Raw genomic sequence first — 18129 nt, forward strand, 5'->3', positions numbered from 1 at the left:
TGTCCTGTGACACGCCAGGAAATTGCTGCTCGGGATAATTCCTTGTTCTTGCGCCGTTCGGGCTCCGGGCTCGCAGGGCTCGCAGCCACCCTGCCCCACTGAGCAGCCCTTGCAGCCCAGGCGCTCGGGGCCCGAGGGAGCTCTGCTGCAGAGCAGAGTGCTGGGCCAGTGGTGCCTGCGCGCTGCAGCCCGGCCGGGCCCTGGGCACCGGGCAGGCAGGACCGGGCTGGTGCCCAGCGGAGCTCCGGCAACATCGCTTGCCCCGGTGGGACACCCCAGCAGCCCTGCTCCATGTCCCCTGCCCATCGCTCCGCAGCGGTCGGGTGAACACCCAGGGAAGCTCCCGTGAGCAGTGCCAGCACCTCTCGCTCTCCTCGAGCCCCAGCTCGTGCCCAGGAGCCCCATGACAGCCCAGGGCGCTGCCGGGGTGCACTGAGCAGCCGGGTCCTGCCGGCCCCCAGGCAGCGCTGAGCTGGGCAGAGGAGGCGCCAGCTCCAGCTGTGGGAGCATGGGAAGGGAACCGCTTGTCACCCCAAAGCGGGACACACAGGGAAAATGAAAGGAGAGCTCTGGGTTCTTGTAGGGACGCTGGAGTTTCCTGCGGCGTGGGGCAGAGCGCCCTGCGCCGGCCGGACGCCCACGGCTGGGGGATGGCGGTGGGCACGGCTGCTGGGATGAATCTGGTGGCAGCACGGGGCAGCACGGCTGGTGTGACACCACCAGCGCCTCCTCGGCTCCCACACCGCCGTCCCACCGGGGCTGCGGTCCCCTGGGCTTCCTGGGGCCCTGTGCAAGGCCTGGGCCCCTCCCCAGCAACCATGCCAGGCTCTGCACATCGGCACAGGGGCAGCGGCGCCTGAGCGTGTGTGCGCACGTGTGAGGGAGTGTGTGCACGTGTGAGGGGGTGTGTGTGTGCACAAGGGTGTGTGTGCACCTGTGAGGGTGTGTGTGCGTGTGAGGGGGTGTGTGCACACGTGAAGGTGTGTGTGTGCGCACAAGGGTGTGTGTGCACGTGTGAGGGTGTGTGTGCACGTGTGAGGGGGTGTGTGTGCGCACAAGGGTGTGTGTGCACGTGTGAGGGTGTGTGTGCACGTGTGAGGGGTTGTGTGTGTGCACAAGGGTGTGTGTGCATGCATGAGTGTGAGTGTGCGTGCATGAGGGTGTGTGCGCACACAGGTCAAGGCATGTGTGCATGTGTCAGGGTGTGCATGTGTCAGGGTGTGTGTGCACGTGTGAGGGGGTGTGTGTACATGGGTGCCAGGGTGTGTGTTTGTGCTGGGGTGTGTGTTTGTGCCGGGTGCACGCACGCAGGGGTGTGCACGCAGGGGCGTGCACGCAGGCACAAGGAGGTGCCTGTGGGGGGACTGTCCATGCCAGTGGGGGCTGCCCTGTTCCCCCACTCAGGATGCTCCATCTCGGGGTCACCCCCAGTTCCAGGCACCGGCAGCTCTGTGTCCCCCCGGCGGGGCACCCAGGGCCACCCGTGTGTCCCAGCCCGGTGCAGCCGCTGTGGCGCAGGCCGGCGGGACACCCGCACCGCGCCGGGTAACGCGGTTAGGGGAGGCGGTGGCTCAGCCCGCTAACACGCTTACGAACCAGCACCGCGCGCTGCCCCTGATCTATTATTTAGCGGATCCATTTCAATAACGCGTCTCCGTGCCGAAGCGCCTGGCGGTAACTCGATTAGGGCCGCTCCCAGCCCCGCGCCGGAGCCGGCGCTGCAGAGCAGTTTGCACATGGAAATTGCTTGCAAATGAATTTTCCTTTAATAAGGGGAATAGCTCGGTGCAAAATTAAACTGTCGGTAGCAGAGACAAGCGGGGCATCGCCAGGGGAGCCGCCGGCAGCGCCGCGCCATGCGCCGGGGGAGGAGACCCAGGCAATTATTGGCAATAAATCCTGACCCTGCTCACGGGGCTGGTGGCCACTGGCGAAGCCACAGCTAATGGGATTACACCTCGCCCCGGTAAACAGGGATTAATGTGCAGGGAGCCGGGGGACGCTGGGGATCCCCCTCAGGGGCTGTTGGCAAATGATCTATTCATTAACACACGCTGACCGACCTCCTGCGCACACCGGTGCGGGGCCGACCGACCCCGCTACGCACACCGGTGCGGGGCTGACCGACCTCCTGCGCACACCGGTGCAGGGCCGACCGACCTCCTGCGCACACCGGTGCGGGGCTGACCGACCTCCTGCGCACACCGGTGCGGGGCCGACCGACCTCCTGCGCACACCGGTGCGGGGCCGACCGACCTCGCTGCGCACACCGGTGCGGGGCTGACCGACCCCGCTACGCACACCGGTGCGGGGCCGACCGACCTCCTGCGCACACCGGTGCGGGGCCGACCGACCTCCTGCGCACACCGGTGCGGGGCCGACCAACCCCGCTGCGCACACCGGTGCGGAGCTGACCGACCCCACTACGCACACCGGTGCGGGGCTGACCGACCTCCTGTGCACACCGGTGCGGGGCTGACCGACCCCGCTACGCACACCGGTGCGGGGCCGACCGACCTCCTGCGCACACCGGTGCGGGGCTGACCGACCCCGCTACGCACACTGGTGCGGGGCTGACCGACCTCCTGCACACACCGGTGCGGGGCCGACCGACCTCCTGCACACACCGGTGCGGGGCTGACCTGGCGCTGTGCACAGCGAGTGGGAGGGAGCAGTGGCAGGGACAGGGATGAGATGTGGATGGGATGGGGATGGGATGGGATGGGATGGGATGGGGATGGGGATGGGGACAGGGATGCGGATGGGATGGGGACAGGGATGGGGACGGGGATGGGGATGGGATGGGGATGGGAACAGGGATGGGGATGGGGATGGGGACGGGGATGGGGATGGGATGGGGATGGGAACAGGGATGGGGATGGGGATGGGGATGGGAACAGCGATGGCCCGGGAGAAGAATGTCAGGGGCTCGTCCCCCGGGAGCGCTGGGCGGTGGGGCTGGGGACACACGACACGCGGGGCCTGGCACACGGCTCAGCTGCTTCCACATGCGTGTTCCAGGGCAGGCTCAGCCTGGCGTGCGGACGGGGGCTCACACGTGGGTGCGCTGTGCTCACACGTGTGTGTGGTGTGCACAGTCACCCCCTGCAGACACCCTGCAGCCATGTGCATGGGCTCAGCTGTGTGCAGGCATGTGCAGGCGTGTGCAGACGTGCATGGAGGCCATCCTGGAGCGCCAAGATGTGCAGAGCTGCCACACGCGTGTGCAGGTGCACACACATGGGGACACACACACGGGGACACACACGGGGTCACACACGCAGACACATGTGCCAGAGCGGGGGCTGCAGGGACTGTCAGGGACAGGGGCAGGAGCAGGACATGGCCCTGGGGGGCACCCGGGCAGGGTGGGAGGATGATGCGGGTCCCCGGCCCTGCCGTGCACAGGGTGAGCGATGTGCCAGGGACAGGGGTCCCGCCGGCCCCAGCCCCAGCTGCTGCCCCGCCCCGGGACCCCCTCCCCACGCCGGGGCCTCCATATGGGCCTGGGCCAAACTCCAGCCAAATGGGCTGGGGGGGGGGTTGCATTTCAAAGCCTCTGGCTGGAGCAAACGCCGCTGCCCCCCCGCTGGGCTGTCACCCGTCCGCGCCCCCTGACCCCGGCATGGCGGCCCTGGCGGGGACCGTCCTGTCCCCTTCCCAGGGCTGGTGGGGACCCTCTGGCGAGGGGCCCGTGCTGGGTGGCCCCATGCTGGAACTCCTGCAGGAGTTGGGGTCCCTCCTGGGTTGATCGCAGGGGGACGGGGGGACATGCCAGATGACACGGGGAGGGGGCTGGGGCAGTGGGTTGTGGGGACCGTGTCCCGCCGTGGGGCAGAGCCATTGTGTGGGGCCACGTGCCCGCTGCCCGCGGCGGTGGGGGCTGTTGGCGGCGGGCGGGCAGGAAGCGGGCAGCAGCGCCGGCTCACCGCGCCGCTTCCTTCCCTGCCGCAAAAATAGCTGGGATGGGATGGGAAGGGACGGGATGGGGACAGGGACGGGGACGTGGTGGCTGGCAGAGGTGGCCGGAGCAGGGGGGTGCCAAGGCCCCGCTCTCCTGTGACGCCCCGGCATGGTGGAGGTGCCGGCAGGCGCTGGCACGGCCCGGGTGGCGGCTGCTGCAGGACACCGCGACCACTCTCACGGGCACGGCCAGCGCAGCGTTCGGGGCTCTGGCCATGGTCCAAGGGTGCCTGCGTGTGGGGCGCCCTGGCCACCGCCTGCTGTCCCCCCGTGTCCCCAGGGCCCGGGACCCCGGGACGCGCGGCCGCAGCAGCCGGGGTGCGCCGGCGGGGCGGCCATGCGGATTCAATTAGGGCGCGAGCGCGGGGGGCTCGGCGCTCGGGGGGCAGCGCGGAGGAAATGGCCCGTCTGAGCCGCTGACAGCCCGGCCCCGCGCCCAAGATGAACGACCGCCGGATGAAAGCTCTGCACGCCGCCAGCGCGCACCTGAGCGAGCAGCAGGGCCGGGCCGCGCGGGGGCTGGGACCCCGGCCCGGGCGCTGCCGAGGGGCTGGGGAGGGTGGTCCCCGGTGGCCTAAAGGATGGGGGACGTGGCACTGGTGGGGCGCACCCCAGGGATGGGCACCCATGGCGGGGCCAATGGTGGGAAGGGTGAGGGCGAGCAGGGCGCCCGTGGCAGCGCCGTACGCAGGGTGACACGTGGGGCTGCGGCGGCACAGCCGCTCCTCCGGCACACGGCGCCCGCGGCACCCACCGGGCACCCGCCGCGGGACCGGCCCCCTCGCGCCCCGGCGGGCGAGTGCGGCGCTGGCAGCACGGAGCGGGGATCGATGGGCCGCGGCGGGTCACCGATGCCATTAACCCCGGCGAGGCAGCCGAGCCGCGCCACACAGAGGTTAATTAAAAAGAAAAGTGCACTGAAATGCGGCGGCGGGGGGGGCGCGGGGCTGCGCTTCGGCGGGCAGCGGGCACGGTGCTGCTGGGTCTGCCATTGACGCCTGTGATGCCAGCACCTGCCCGCTGCTGTGGGGGGATGTTGGGGGGGTGTGTGTGTGTGTGCACGTGCGTGTGCCCCTGTCAGTGTCTGCACTTGGGCACTTTACCATGTGGGACTGGGGTACCCGCGTGCCATGGAGCTGGGGGGACACGATGATCTTGAGGGTCTTTTCCACCCAAAATGATTCCGTGACTCGATGACCTGGCCATTCCGGCAAAGGGCACGGCGAGGGTTGTGTCACACTGTGCCATGCCATGCGTGCCATGCCATGCGTGCCATGCCATGCCGTGCCATGCCATGCCATGCTGTGCCATGCCATGCTGTGCCATGCCGCGTGGTGGGCTGGGCCAGAGGAAGAAGAGCCGTCGCGGAGGAAGCCCCATCCTTCCTCCTCCTCCCGCCCAGCCCAGCTCTATTCTTAGTCCCGGTCTGTCCCGCATCCTCCCCACCCGGCCGGGGTCCAGCCCTGTGCCCCAGAGGGACCCGGGGGTGGGAGAGCAGGGGTCTCCCGCACGGGCACTGCGTCCCTCTCCAGACCCGACAGCTGTGCCGCCCTGGCCCCCCCAGGTCCCACGGCACGGCACGGGGGATCAGCCGTCCAGCGTGCTGGTGCAGGATCGGACCCTCCTGCCCACCGGCATCAGCCCTCATGCAGGGCCCAGCGTGGCCAGGTGTCCCCGGCCTGTCCCTGTCCCCTGGGCTGGGAGTGTGGGAAGGGAGATGGAGCCCCGGGGCGTGAAGGGGGAGGAAGAATGGGGTGTGGGAACAGTGCCCCTGGGGACGGGGCTCATCTGGATGTGGGAACTGGGGATGGCGCTGTTCCCTGAACAGGGACCCCGATGACAGTGTCACTCCCAGCATGGGGACTCTGGGGACCCCGCCTGTCCGTATGTCATGGGGACGCGTCTCTGTGGGTTTGGGACTGGAAACGGTGCCTTGCTGAGTTTGGGGATCAGGGGGTGTCCCCCAGCTGGGGCAGGGCCGTGCTGGCCGTGCTGGTTGGCGGTGACCCCTGTGTGGTGAGGCCATCCCTGGTCCGCGGCAGGTGTGGGGGGGTCAGCACAGCAGCTCCACATTCCTGCTCCCGGCGGGGCGATCCGGTTACCCGGCTGGCTGCCGGCCCTGGGATTAATCTTCCCGGGTGCCCTTTGGAATTTGCCGCCCGAGGCCCCGCGGGGTGTTTGGGGGGGTCTGGCCGGGCATGGGCTGGGCCAGCAGGGACAGGGACACAGAGGGTGGCAGCCGGGCTGGCACAGGAGCGGGAGTGGGCTGGACTGCGGGATAGTGGATGGGGATGGACACGAGCCCCTCGGCCCCAGCACCGGCCCTGCCGGGGTGATGGTGGCCCGGCCAGCACAGGTGGCACAGGCATGTGGCTGTGTGTGCTGGGGATGGGGTGGGATGGGATGGGATGGGGATGGGATGGGGATGGGGATGGGATGGGGATGGCGCTGCCCCCCAGCTCGCCCCCCAGGAGCACCCTCTGCCGCGCCGGGGTGCCCGACCCCTGTCCCCCACACCGCAGCGGGTGCCCCCGCCAGCAGAGCCGCCGGGCGCGGGTGCTGCGTGACTGCAGCGTGGGAGGGGGACCGTGCCGCCGCGGGACCGGGATCACATGCAATTAGCCGCCAGACGGAGACGCGGCATTTCAATAACCCACCAAATTGATTTAGGGAGAGTGGGAGCGGGCGGGTGGCAGCCGCAGCAGCACGAGCCCCCGCACTGGGGGTCCAGGGACACCCGCCAGCCCCCTCCCTTGGTGGGACCTGCCTGGCAGCCCCGGTCCATCCCGAGGACACGGTGGGGGTGGGCAGCAGGGCCCCCACCCTGGCTGCGGATGTGCTGCAGGTGGGTGCTGGGGACAGGGCCGGGGTGCCTGGGGCCACAGAGCCGGTCTGGGCAGGGGGCAGCGGTATCGGGGGCTGGACGTGGAGCTGCTGTGCTCCCAGGGTACCCACAGCCCAGCCCATCCCGGGGCCCATTCTGCACCCCCTGCCCGGGGACGTGGCACCTTCCTGCTCAGCATCCTGTGCCCACTGCCGGCATCCCGCTCACGAACGCCCAGTTGGATGGTGGTGATGGAGCTGCCACCATGGGAGAGATCCCAGCTCCTGCCCGCAGCCCCGGCACGCCACCAGACCGGGAAAAGGCGTGTGGTGGCTGCCGGTCAGCACCGGGCCCCGGCACAGCGCGGTGTCGGCACGCTGGGGATGGCATTGCCGCTGGCACGGCCGCAGCGGGGGCTCAGCCTGGTGTGTGCGGTGTGGCCAGGACCCCTGCCAGCGGCTGAGCCCAGCAGTGCCGTCACAGCTCTGGGGGTGCCAGGGCGCGGACCCAACACACCATCCCACCCGGGGGCTGCAGCTGCCGGCGGCCGCTGGCGGGAGCGGGAACGCTGCAGCGATGGCTGCGCTGCTGGCGTGGGGCAGCAGGAGAGAGCCGGGAGCCGTCCTGCTGCGCGTGGAGCCACCAGCTCTGCCGCGACCGGGGGCTTCCTGCGAGGAAGGTGCGACCAGGAGGGGAAGGCTATAAAACCCAGGAAATGCTCTGAATAGCGAAGGTAACCGCTGTGCCGGGCCCGCGCTGCCGGAGCTGAGCCGAGCAGGAAGCCCCAGGGCGCTGGGGTGGCCGGGCAGGGACTGGGACAGCGGGACCCCCCTGCGGCCTGGGCACCAGCAGCCCTGGCACCGGCAGCCCTGGCACCGGCAGCCTTGGCGCCGGCAGCCCTGTGTGGTGTGTTGGGCTGGGCTGAGCCCTCGGTGACCACGGGTGTTTCCAATCTTGCTGTGATTTGCCCTAAAAGCCTGACCCCGCGTGGCACCTGTTTGACTGCTGGGGGTCACTGGAGAGCCGGGGGTCCAGTGCGGCTGTGGGGAAGGGACCGGCCAGTGTTGCGTCCCTGCAGCGCTGGGGCAGGGTGACAGCACAGGGGACGCGCTGCCCCATGGATGGAGTGCTCACAGGGCCAAGGGGCAGGAGCAGGGGCACCCGTCCTGTGTCCCCCACCCTGCCCGGGGCTGTGGACCCCTGGGACCACGCAGGGAGGGAGGAGTGTCCCTGGCCACGATGGCTCCAGGGCGGCCCGTGCCCACGGCGCCTTCGCGGGGGCCGAAGCGTGGCCAGTGGGAGCCTTGGGGACCAGCCGCCATGGCGCGGTGCAGGTCCCTGTGCCAGCCCAGCACAGCCGCACGGCTCACCCGGGTCCCGGCCCTGCCCTGGGCACATCCCCGGCAGCCGTGGGCTCGGCCGGTGCCCTCGCCGGGGCCGTGGGCGCGCGGGCGGCCGTGCCGCGCTCCCCCGAGCCTCCCCGTGCAGAGTGATTTATGGCGGGGGAAGCGCGCGGTGCAGACAGATCGGGCCATAAAACCGGGACAGGAAGTTGCCCGACTTCAAAGGCCGCGCGGGACTGTGGCCACAACAATGGCAGGGCCAGCGAGCACCCGGCTGCGGCGCCCACGGCACAGCGCAGCTCCCACGGCACCCACAGCTCAGCACCCATGGCACGGCACCCACAGCACGGCACCTGCGCTGGCCCATCCCTGGCGGCCTGGATGACACCCCACCTGTGAGCACCCCACACCTGCACCCCATGTGTGCATCCAGTGTGCATCCCATGTCCATCCCGGGTCCCTCCCGAGTCCGTCCTGTGCGCACGGCCGGTGGGTGCCCGGGCCTGGCCGCGGTCCCTGAGCCCCTCGGCGGGGGGTCCCCCGGTGTGAGCGCGGCGCTGGCGTGCACCCCCGCCTCGTGCCCGGCGCACACAGGAAGGCCGGGGGGGCGCGGCGGCCGCAGCCTCGCAGACAAAGGGCCGCAGGAAACGCCGTCGGCCAAGATAAACCGGGAAAGGTGAGGGGGTGCGGGGTGCCCTCCCTCCCGGTTCCCACGGCCCAGCCATGCCGCACGCCTTGAGATGGGATGGAGGCGCCCGGCCCCGGCGCCCCCTTTGCCAGGAGCACCCGCCCTGCCGCCACCGGCACCGGGAGGATGCCAGGTCTGGGCTCGTCCTCGCAGCCGGGTTTGTGCCGGGCGTGCTGGTGGGGCCGGTGGCGGGGCTGGGTGCCGGGCTGGGGGGCCAGGGCTGCTCCGAGCTCCCCCGGGCGCCGCACCAGCCCCAGCCCCGCCCGAGTGGGGACCCCATGGCTGGGGGTGTCGGAGTCCCTGCAGCCAGCACCACTTTCCCAGGGCCCCGCGGCCACGTCCCCCGGGGCTGGGGCTGTGGCCCCTCCATCCGCGGGAAGGTGCCCCCTACCCCCGTTCCCACGCTGCCGGGGCGCCCGGTGCCAGCGCCGGTGCCCACATCCGCGGGAAGCCGGCAGGAAGCCGGCACCGCCATCCCGCCCGCCCCGGCCCCGCCGCCTCCGTGCAGGGCACGGCGGGCACCGGCCGGCGCTGCCGCGGTGCCGGAGGGCGCGTGGGCACAGCATGCCGGCCCGTCAGAACCGCACGGCGTCGTTTAAAGACGATCAGGCAGTGACAGGAATTAAATTGTGTTTTGATTTTCTCATTAGCCTAATCTCCAGCACGCCTCGTTACAGGATAATTTCCCCGCGCCGACATGACAGCTCATTCACACCATGACAGCCATATGCCAGCGTGCCCGCGCCACACACCGGCCATCACCGCGGTGCCCGGCAGGGATGACCGTGTGCCCAGCGGGTGCCCTCAGGGTGGGCTGTGGCGGAGGCGGGGGTCAGGGTGCGGGGCGGTGCCGGCCGGGCCCTGGCGCACGTGTCCCCGCGGTGCCATCCGTCGGCGCCCCGCAGAGAGGCGCTGGCAGGTCCCGCTGTGCCGCGGGCTGGCAGCCGCGCGAGGCCCCGCTGTGCGGCCCAGCAGCTGGCCCGGCAGCACGGTGTCACCATGCTGGCGCTGCCGGGGCTGGAGCTGGGAGGTCATGGTGCTGCCGTGAGGGGGACCCTGCCCTGGTTGCGTGGGGGTGTCACAGGGCCAGCCCCACGCGTGAGTCGCACTCACCCCGCAATGGGGTGTGAAGGCGGCGGCAGGCGCGGGCGGCTCATTTGTCTGTGTCAGGAGGCAGCGCGGGAGCCAGCGTTGCCGGAGTGTGGCAGGGATGGCGCGGCCGGGGGTGCTCAGCACGGCCCCGCTCGCCCGTGACACGGCCCGTGACACGGCCTGTGCCAGCACCACACACCAGCTGGTACCGGGGCTGGGATCCCTGTGCCCACCCGTCGATGGGGCAGGAGCTGGTGGGACAAGCGGGGCCCCAGAGCGAGGCCCGTGGGGCAGCGGGGAAGGGGGCTCAGCCCCAGCAAGGGGCGGTCGGGAGTGGCCATAGGGCAGGGGGCACAGCAGGACAGCTTGGGGACCTCGGCACTGGAGGGAGGGGGGCTGACACCATCCCCTGGGCTGTGCCGTGCCCCCAGGGGCCCCACCCTGACACTCCATGGTGACTCTAGGGTGCAGGGGCTGCAAAGCCACGGGGGCCATTGTGGCTAATGGCGAGGGGCCCCTCCAAGGAGTCCCTCCTGTCCTGGCAGCCCCACAGCGCTGGCACAGGCTCATCCTCCCGCTGAGCCGCCCCGTTACCGCCTGGGCGGCCAGGGGCTGCGGGACCCCCGGCACGGCTGGAGCGTCCCCCCAGCACCGGGGTGACCACAGCAGCACGTCCAAGCCCCAGTGTCACCCCATGGGGCTGAGGGGGGCAGCTGGGGCTGTTTACCCCTTCACTCCCCAACAGGCCCTTGGCCGGGCCCGGGACCCCCCGGGCTGGGGGTGCCACCGTCCCCAGTGCGCAGCCGGGCGCACTCAAGGGACATGGGGACGGGGGAGTGGGAACCCCAGGGTCCCCACATGGCTGAGGAGCTCCCGGGGCTGGGGGCCGTGCCAAGGTCTCCCGGGCAGGGCTGCGCAGCCCCCGCCGCCCCCGGGACGGGGGGCTCAGGTTTCCCGCGCTGCCGGGCTGGAGCCCGCGGCCATTAGTCCCCTCGGAGCATGACGGGGGCGGGATAGCAAAGTGCCTTCGCCCCTCACTAGCCGGCGTGATCGTGGCTCGCAGCCCCCCCACCACGGCCGCGCCAAGGGTGCGAGACCCCGTAGCGGCACCTGTCCCTGCCCCGCTGCCCCCGGCACTGCCCGCGGCCTCAGCCGGGGGCTCCCGCCGCACCCCCCAGGCTTGTCCTGCTCTCCCGGGCTCTCCTGGGAACCTCCGTCTCCAGGGCTGCCTGGGGCGCCCCTTGCACCCCCGGGCTGCCTCTGCCCCCGTGGGCCTCCCCAGATTCCCCGAACCGCCGTCTCCTCTCGCTCCCCCGCACCCCCAGCGCCCCCGGCCCCTGCTGGACCCCGGCAGCCCCGGGGGATGCTGCAGCCCCAGCCCCCGGCGGGCGATGGGGCCAGGCTGCGGGCAGGGGCTGCTGGCACCAACCCCCGCGCCCGCCCCCGTTCCCGTCCTGGCGGGGGCTCATTTACCAACGTCAGCCCCGCAGTTGGTTTGAATTAGGCTGCTCCGCGGCCGGCGCTGATAAGGGAGGGGGCGCGGGGCTGGGGGGCGCGGGGGGCTCCCGGCCCCGCTCCCGCTTCCTGCTCTGCCGTCTGGAACCGACTGCCAGAGCCGCTGCTGAAAGACACGGGAACGGCCCCCGCCTCACCGCCCCCTCCATCCATCCATCCATCCGTCCATCCATCCGTCCGTCCCCCGCCCGCTCTCACGGCCGTGCTGCCCTCCCAGCGCCCCGGCAGGCGGCCCCGGTTCGGACCCCCGTCCCGCACCCACCCCGCGCCCCTCTGCCCTGGCTGCCCCGGGAGGCTCCGGTGGGTGCCGGGGGCGGGACGGAGCGGTGCCGGCGGGCCCAGCGCATCCCGGGGCTGCCGACCCGACCCGGCGCAGGGAGGCCCTGGGCACCGCGGGGGGGCACGGCGGCGGCCGGACACGAATCCCGTCCCCGCAGGGGCAGCGCGGCCCCCGGGCCTCTGCCCGCGTTTCACCACGTACTTAGCAGGGGCTTTCGGCACGGGGGGGCCGCGGCCGCCCCGAGTGAGGGATGGCCGACAGCTGGGCCGGGGAGAGGGGCCGGTAACCGGATCCCCCGGCGGCGGCGGCTGCGCGGGGTCCCGGCCGCGGGGTCAGCCGCGGTGCGGGGCCGGGGGTGTGGGAGGGGCCGCGGCCGCGCCCCGCAACGGCTGGGGACCCCCGGAGGGGACGGCTCCCTGACGGCTCCGTGCCACGGTCACTGAGGACGGGCCCCCAGGACGGGCCGCCCGGCTCCGCGAGCCCCGGCACCACCAGCGCCGTGCGGGGCGGGACAGAGCGGGACGGGGCTGTCAGCAGCACCAGGGCCCACGGGGACGTCCCATCCGGCTCCGGCCACCGCTCCAAGGACACCCGCGCCCCGTCCCCGAGCCCCGCCCCGCGGCCGGGGCCCCTCGCGGCCGGCACCTGCTTGTTGCTCCGCACGGAGCGGCGGCCGCAGCCGCCGGATCGTGTTCGCGGCGCCCGGGCGGGCGGAGCGCGGCCCCAGCTCCGCACCGGGAGGGACCCCCGCGCCCGGGGACCCCCGGGCCGCCCCGCGCCGGCAGCTGGGCCCGACCCCGCCGCGCTCCGGCAGCGGCCCAGATGGCTGCGATATTGTCCCCACAATAGCGAGCTAATTAGGCGAGCGCTGGGGAGCTGGGGGGGCGCCCCGTCCCCGCCCCCGCTCAGGCAATCAAAGGGCCCATGACTTTATTACGGCTCATTATGCGCGGGCGGCGGGGGGGCGCGCAGCCTGCGCCGAGGCGACAGGCGTGTTATTTCCCCATCACTCCTCATCGGGATTCTGGCACCGGCGGCGGCGCGGGGGGGCCGGGACGTGCGCCAGGCAGCCGTGACCGTGATTAATCTGCCGAGCGCCCGCACAACTGCGCGCGGGAGAGGAACCGGGAGGGGCTGCACCCCCCGAAGCCCATCTCCACCTCCAGCACCCCCCACTGCACCCCCCAGCCGAGTCTCCCCCCGCACCCACTGCCCACCGTGCATCCCCAGCCCCCCCCCCTCCCCAATGCTGCATCTGCTCTCCAGGGCCCCCAGCACCATCCCCCCCAGAGCACCCCAGGGCTCAGCCCCTCCCAGCACTGCACCCCCCACGTCTGCAGCCCTTCCTGGGGGCACTGCTACCCCCAGCCCCACTCCTGGAGGTGTGGGGTGCTCAGCAGGGCCCCCAGGCCCACCGCAGAGACCCCAGTAGCAGAGAGAGACCCTCAGCCCCACCAAAGCTCCCCCAGGATGGAAGAAGGACTCAGGGGGTATTTTCCACAGTTTTATTCAAAAAATATACTTGAGCAGGAGGGGTATTAAGTTAGGGGGAGCAGAGCGGGGGGCAAGGGGAGCAGGGCTGCGCTCTGGGGGTAGCGCCCGCCCCCAGCCCCTACCTCCTCTTGTCCTTGATGCTGTAGTGCAGCAGGAGGGGCGCGGGCTGCAAGGGAACGGGGGAGTCAGGGCTGCCGGCACCCCCGCCCCAGGGCAGGCTCCCCCATCCCGGGGCGGCCAGTCCACGCAGACACCCCCACCCCGGACCCGCGGGCGGGCGGCAGCGACCCCTCCCCGCAGGGAGAGCCCCGGGCTGCCCCGTGAACTTGTCCATCCCCTTCTGGGACCCGTCCCCCTGCTGACCCGCGAGGAGCCGCGGGCTGGGCGGCTGTGGGGCGGCTGTGGGGCGGCCGTGGGCAACCCGGGTCACCAGCGAGCGACATTAATCATCTTTGACTCTCCGGTTCCTGACTTGGCCTCACGGCCTCAGCCCAGCGCCGCACCGAGCCGCCTCCCGGGGACGGTCCCCCCGCCGGAGCCGTGGAGCTCCACCCCCACCCCGAGCTGTGCTGGGGGGGCCACAGTGGGGTGGGCAGTGCGTCCCATCCCACCCGGGGAGGCCCACCTTGCCAAACCAGCGCGAGAGCCAGAGCTGCTTCATCGTCATGTGGTCGGGAAGGGCCTCGTTGTTGAACAGGATCTGCACCTACGCAGGGGAGGCTGCGTCACAGGGGGCTCATGACCCCCACCCAGCACTGTGACCCCCAGCGCCCAGACTCACGTGCTGCAGCGGCAGCCCCAGGCGGTGGCACAGGACCCTCCGCAGGTGCCGGATCTGCGCCCGCACGGAGCACCTCACATACTTCTGCTGCAAGGGCGGAGTGGGTCAGGGGTGCGGGAGCCCCAGCCCCACGGGACCAGCGCCGGTGCGTGGCGAGGCCCCAGCTCCCCTCGGCCCAGCCCGGGAGCCCACGCACCGAGCCGAGCCCGGGCGAGGGCTGTGGGGCCAGGTCTGGGCAGAGCCCGGGGGCTCGGGCCCGGAGCAGCGGCAGGGCGGCCACAGGGACCCCCGCTCACCTGCAGCACGGCCTTGCTCTTGTCCTTGCTGGAGCTGCGGAGAGAAGGGGCAGCAGGGAGGGGGCTGTGGGCTGTACCCCCTGTGGGCACAGCCCCCTGCAGGGGCACAGGCTGCCCTGGGCTGGGTGCCCCCGCCCGCCCCAGCGCTCCCCCTGCCCGCCCGTCATGCGCACGGAGCCGGGGACGGCTGAGCGGCACGGGGACAGCACGGTGGCAGCTGAGCGGCACGGGGACAGCACGGTGGCAGCTGAGCTGCAGCCATCGATCCCACCGCAGCCCCCAGAGCTGCCGCTTATTGACTTTGCTGTCGGAGCGGCAGGCAGCTGCGCAGCGCCCGCCCGGCAGCGGTGAACGCTGCGGCCTCGGGGGACTGGGCTGGGGCAGCTCCAGAGGGGCGGCAGGACGCCCCAGCTCAGCCGCGTCCCCCTCCGCAGGGGCCAGGGGACGCAGCAATGCTGGTGCCCCCCAGCCCTCCCTGTCCCGCAGCCCTGCCCGCGCTCACCTCTGCTTCTCCAGGCACAGCGAGACGTGCTCGTCGTAGCGGAAGTAGTGGGCGCGGGAGTGATCGAAGGTGCTGTAGGGCAGCCCCATGGGGTCACCCCCAACCGTGTCTGGGGAAGCGAGCGGAGGGGGCAGGAGTCAGCCCATGGCTGCCGTGCCGGCACCGTGGCGCTGCCGGATTGCCACAGCGAGACCCCACACCCCGCTCGGCGGCCCCCAGGCCCCCAGGGTCCCCGCGCCCACCCTCGCCACTGGGCTGCGTCACCCGGTCGAGGCCGCGGGACTGGTAGAACTCCCGGATCCTCTTCTCTTCGCCTGCGGACGAGAGGCCGGTGCTGCTCAGGGACGCCGCTCGCCCCCGTGCCCCCCAGCACCCAGAGGTGGGTCCGTCTGCCCTCGGCACAGCGGTGCTCATGCTGCCAGAAACCAGACTCTCCTTCCCCGTTCTCCTCCTCTGTGCCCCGGGGGGCTCCACCGACCCCTGGCGCAGGGGGGGCCCCAGTCCCTGTCCCAGCCCACACAGACACGTCCCCGATGCCCTTCCCCAGTCCCCCCCGCTCCGCGGCAGGGTGGGGGAGCAGGGCCCACGCTGCGTGTCGCTGTGCCCCCATCCAGCCCAGGCCCCCACCCCCGTGTGGCTGTGTGACATTTCCAGAGAGGCGTCCCCAGCGCCGTCCCCGTCCTGAGTGACAGTGGCTAATCCCGAGGCTGCGGTGCGGGGCTGCCCCCCCGCGTGCTGCTTTGCGTTCACCGCCACCGGTTCACCGCGCCGTCACTCAGCGCCCGGCCCCAGGGACGCCGCTCACGCGGCTCCAGCCCCGCGGTGCTGAGCCCTGGCACAGCACCCACCTCCCTGCTCCGTTCCCCATCCGGCAGCCGCTCCCCTGCCGGCACCGCCAAGGGAAAGGCGCGGAGCCCCGGCACAGCCAGAGCCTCCAGCAGGTCCCCACACCCGGACCTTCCGAACCGCGCGGCACCAGGGCAGAGCACGCCCCTCCGCTCCCCGTGCCCGAGCAGCCCCGTGTGCTTCCCGGGCGCGGTCCCCGCGGTCCCTGGCCCTTGCTGCCATGCCTGGAGGCTGTTTGTCCTGCCTTTCCCTCTACAACCAGTTTGGCACACTAAGCTGTCCCCCCCGCCAGGTTTAGTATCCGCAACAGACAGGGTCAGCAGCGTTTTGAAGACCCATGGACAGACTCCCACACCCCACAGTGAGGTGCCTCCCAAACATGTCCAGTTCCTCCCCTTGCCCCTGCCCTGGGCCCTTCCCGCCTCCTCCGCAGGACCGCGGTGACAGGGGACACCCGATCCTGGCCGCTGGGACACTCACTCTCCTGCAGGCCGGGCACCAGCTTGTAGACGATGTCCTGCATGACGCGGTCCAGCTTGAGGTTGAGCAGCGGCTGCGTCTCGTGGATCTTGGTGTTGCACATGGGGCAGTACTTGCTGGTCTGCAGGTACTTGACGATGCAGCTCTTGCAGACTGCAGCCAGAGGGGGGTGTCAGGGGCCGGGGGGGCACAGCCCCACAGCCCCAAACACCAGTGCTGACCAGGGGACACCTTCCCCTGGGCCCCCCAGGCAGGAGCCCCGGCCCCGGCGCAGCGCTGACCCGCGGTGGGGACGGGCAGCTCCGCGGGACACCCTGGGGACCCCGCAGCGATGGAGCCGGCAGGCAGGCGGGGACTCACAGGTGTGCAGGCACTCGGTGATGGTGGTGGCGTCGATGAAGTACCCGGCGCACAGGCAGCACACGATGTGCTCGTTCAGCTCTTTCATCTTCACCTTCACCTCCTCCTGCAGAGACGCGCCACGGTCACCTGGTCCCCGCCCGCTGGGCTGGCACCTGCAGGTCACCTGGTCCCTGCCCGCTGGGCTGGCACCTGCAGGTCACCTGGTCCCTGCCCGCTGGGCTGGCAGCTGCAGGCACCCTGAGCGGCCCCGCTGCTCGGGCTCTCACCCCCACACGGCCCCCGCCTGCCCCACAGACAGCAGCAACCCCCGTAACACTGGGCAAGGTGCCCCATGGGCAGCACAGCAGGGGACACGGGGCTGGGGGCACCTCCCACCCAGCATGGGCAGAGGGACCCCTCACAGAGCGGGCTTGTGGGACAGCGGCTCAGAGCCTCCCGGTACCCGCACCGGCACCCAGCCTCACCCCACGGCCCGGCCCCGGGGCCCCGGGCGGAGCTGCCAGTGTGACGGGGCAGGGGGACAGGGCTGGTGGCTGATTCCTCCCCTGCTTCGGTGCCCAGCGCCTGCTGGGGTGGGGCTGCCTGGCACCCACAGCCTCACAGAGCCGAGCCAGCCCAGCCCAGCCCGGCCCAGGAAGCCCGTTCCCCGGCCAGGACAGGGTTTAAATCCGCGGTGCCACACCCTGCCCCTGGCCCCGCCCCCAGTGCCTGGCCCCGCCCTCACCTGCGCCCCGCCCCTCACACCTGGCCGCGCCCCTCTGCGCGCGCCCCGCCCCTGGCCCCACCCCGCCCCCGCGGCCCCGCCCTCCCGGGGCGTGGGCGGCCCGGCGCATGCGCGGGGCGGGCGAACAGCGCCTGCGCGGCCCCGGCGCCCCCCGAGCAGCGGCGCGGCGGCCTCTTCCGCCCACGCATGCGCCGGCCCGGACGCCGCCGCTGCCGCTCGCCTCGTTCCGGAGCGGGTCCATCTTGTAGACGGCCTGGAGCTGGTTCCGCAGCCGCATGGCGATCGCCATCGGGCCCCCCTGAGGAGGCGACGCCATCTTAGAACCTCCTCCGCCTCCCCGCTCACTTCCGGGTTCGGGGCGGGGCCGCCGCCGCCGCCCACGCCGTGACTACAGCTCCCGCCGCGCCGCGCGCGCCGCCAGGCATGCCGGGAAGGCCGGGCCGCCGCGGAGCGCGCCTGCCCCCTGCTGGGCGCGGCGGGGACTGCGCTGCCCCCGACCCGCAGGGACACCCGGGGTTCCCGGGGCGCTCGGTGCGGCGGAGCCCCCGTCCCGCCCGCCCGTGACCGAGGGGCCCCCGCCGCCGTTGTACGGGCAGCGCGCCGGGCAGGGACCGCAGACCCGCTTCGGGGCGGGTGTCCCCCAATGGCGGGGGGCGCTCTCTTGACAGACGGCAGCCTTCGCCAATCGGAGAGGCCGCTGTGTGCGGGGGGTGGGGGGGGGGGAGGGGGGTGCCCGGGCCGCCGCCAGGGGGCAGCAGAGCTCCGCGGGGCCGAGGGCGGGGGGTCCCGGGGACACCGTGGGCTCCGCGGTCCCGAGGGTCCCGTCCTGCCCCGGTGCGGGCGGCGGGGCCGTTCGGGGCTGTGACCCACGGGGCTGCGTTGGGGACCGTGCCCCAGCAAGGGGGGTCCGTGCCCAGCCCTGCCGTGCCCCGCAGCCG

At 72.2% G+C, this 18129-nt stretch overlaps 1 protein-coding gene across 5 annotated transcripts; it reads right to left on the reverse strand.

The window, feature by feature from the left end:
• Nucleotides 1-13196: 13196 nt before the first annotated feature.
• PCGF1 (polycomb group ring finger 1) lies at nucleotides 13197-17654 on the reverse strand. Of its 5 annotated transcripts, none has more exons than XM_082051243.1 (9): nucleotides 17412-17654; nucleotides 16465-16570; nucleotides 16105-16257; nucleotides 15021-15092; nucleotides 14779-14887; nucleotides 14277-14310; nucleotides 13981-14064; nucleotides 13825-13919; nucleotides 13197-13365 (listed from the first exon to the last, which is right to left on the reverse strand). In XM_082051243.1, the coding sequence occupies exons 1-8, from the start codon at nucleotides 17505-17507 to the stop codon at nucleotides 13863-13865; spliced, it is 711 nt and encodes a 236-aa protein (XP_081907369.1). In that variant the 5' UTR covers nucleotides 17508-17654; the 3' UTR covers nucleotides 13197-13365; nucleotides 13825-13862. The 5 variants fall into 5 exon arrangements, with proteins under 5 accessions (XP_081907369.1, XP_081907367.1, XP_081907366.1 ...); XM_082051241.1 differs by having other exon boundaries at nucleotides 13825-13899; nucleotides 13981-14067; nucleotides 17412-17653; XM_082051240.1 differs by having other exon boundaries at nucleotides 13825-13905; nucleotides 17412-17652.
• Between the last annotated feature and the right edge of the window lie 475 nt (nucleotides 17655-18129).

Source organism: Streptopelia decaocto (genome assembly GCF_964273445.1).
Source record: "Streptopelia decaocto genome assembly, chromosome: 4".
Taxonomy (NCBI): Eukaryota; Metazoa; Chordata; class Aves; order Columbiformes; family Columbidae; genus Streptopelia; species Streptopelia decaocto.

Bases quoted from the DNA above. Each gene is read 5' to 3' on its own strand.
- PCGF1 (XM_082051239.1), bottom strand. From the start codon at position 17,507: ATGGCGTCGCCTCCTCAGGGGGGCCCGATGGCGATCGCCATGCGGCTG. The intron at 14,068-14,276 runs GTGAGCGGGGGT...CCGCCCTTGCAG, and splicing joins AGAGCAAGGCCGTGCTGCAG to CAGAAGTATGTGAGGTGCTC. The intron at 13,366-13,824 runs GTGGGCCTCCCC...GTTCCCTTGCAG, and splicing joins TCTCGCGCTGGTTTGGCAAG to CCCGCGCCCCTCCTGCTGCA.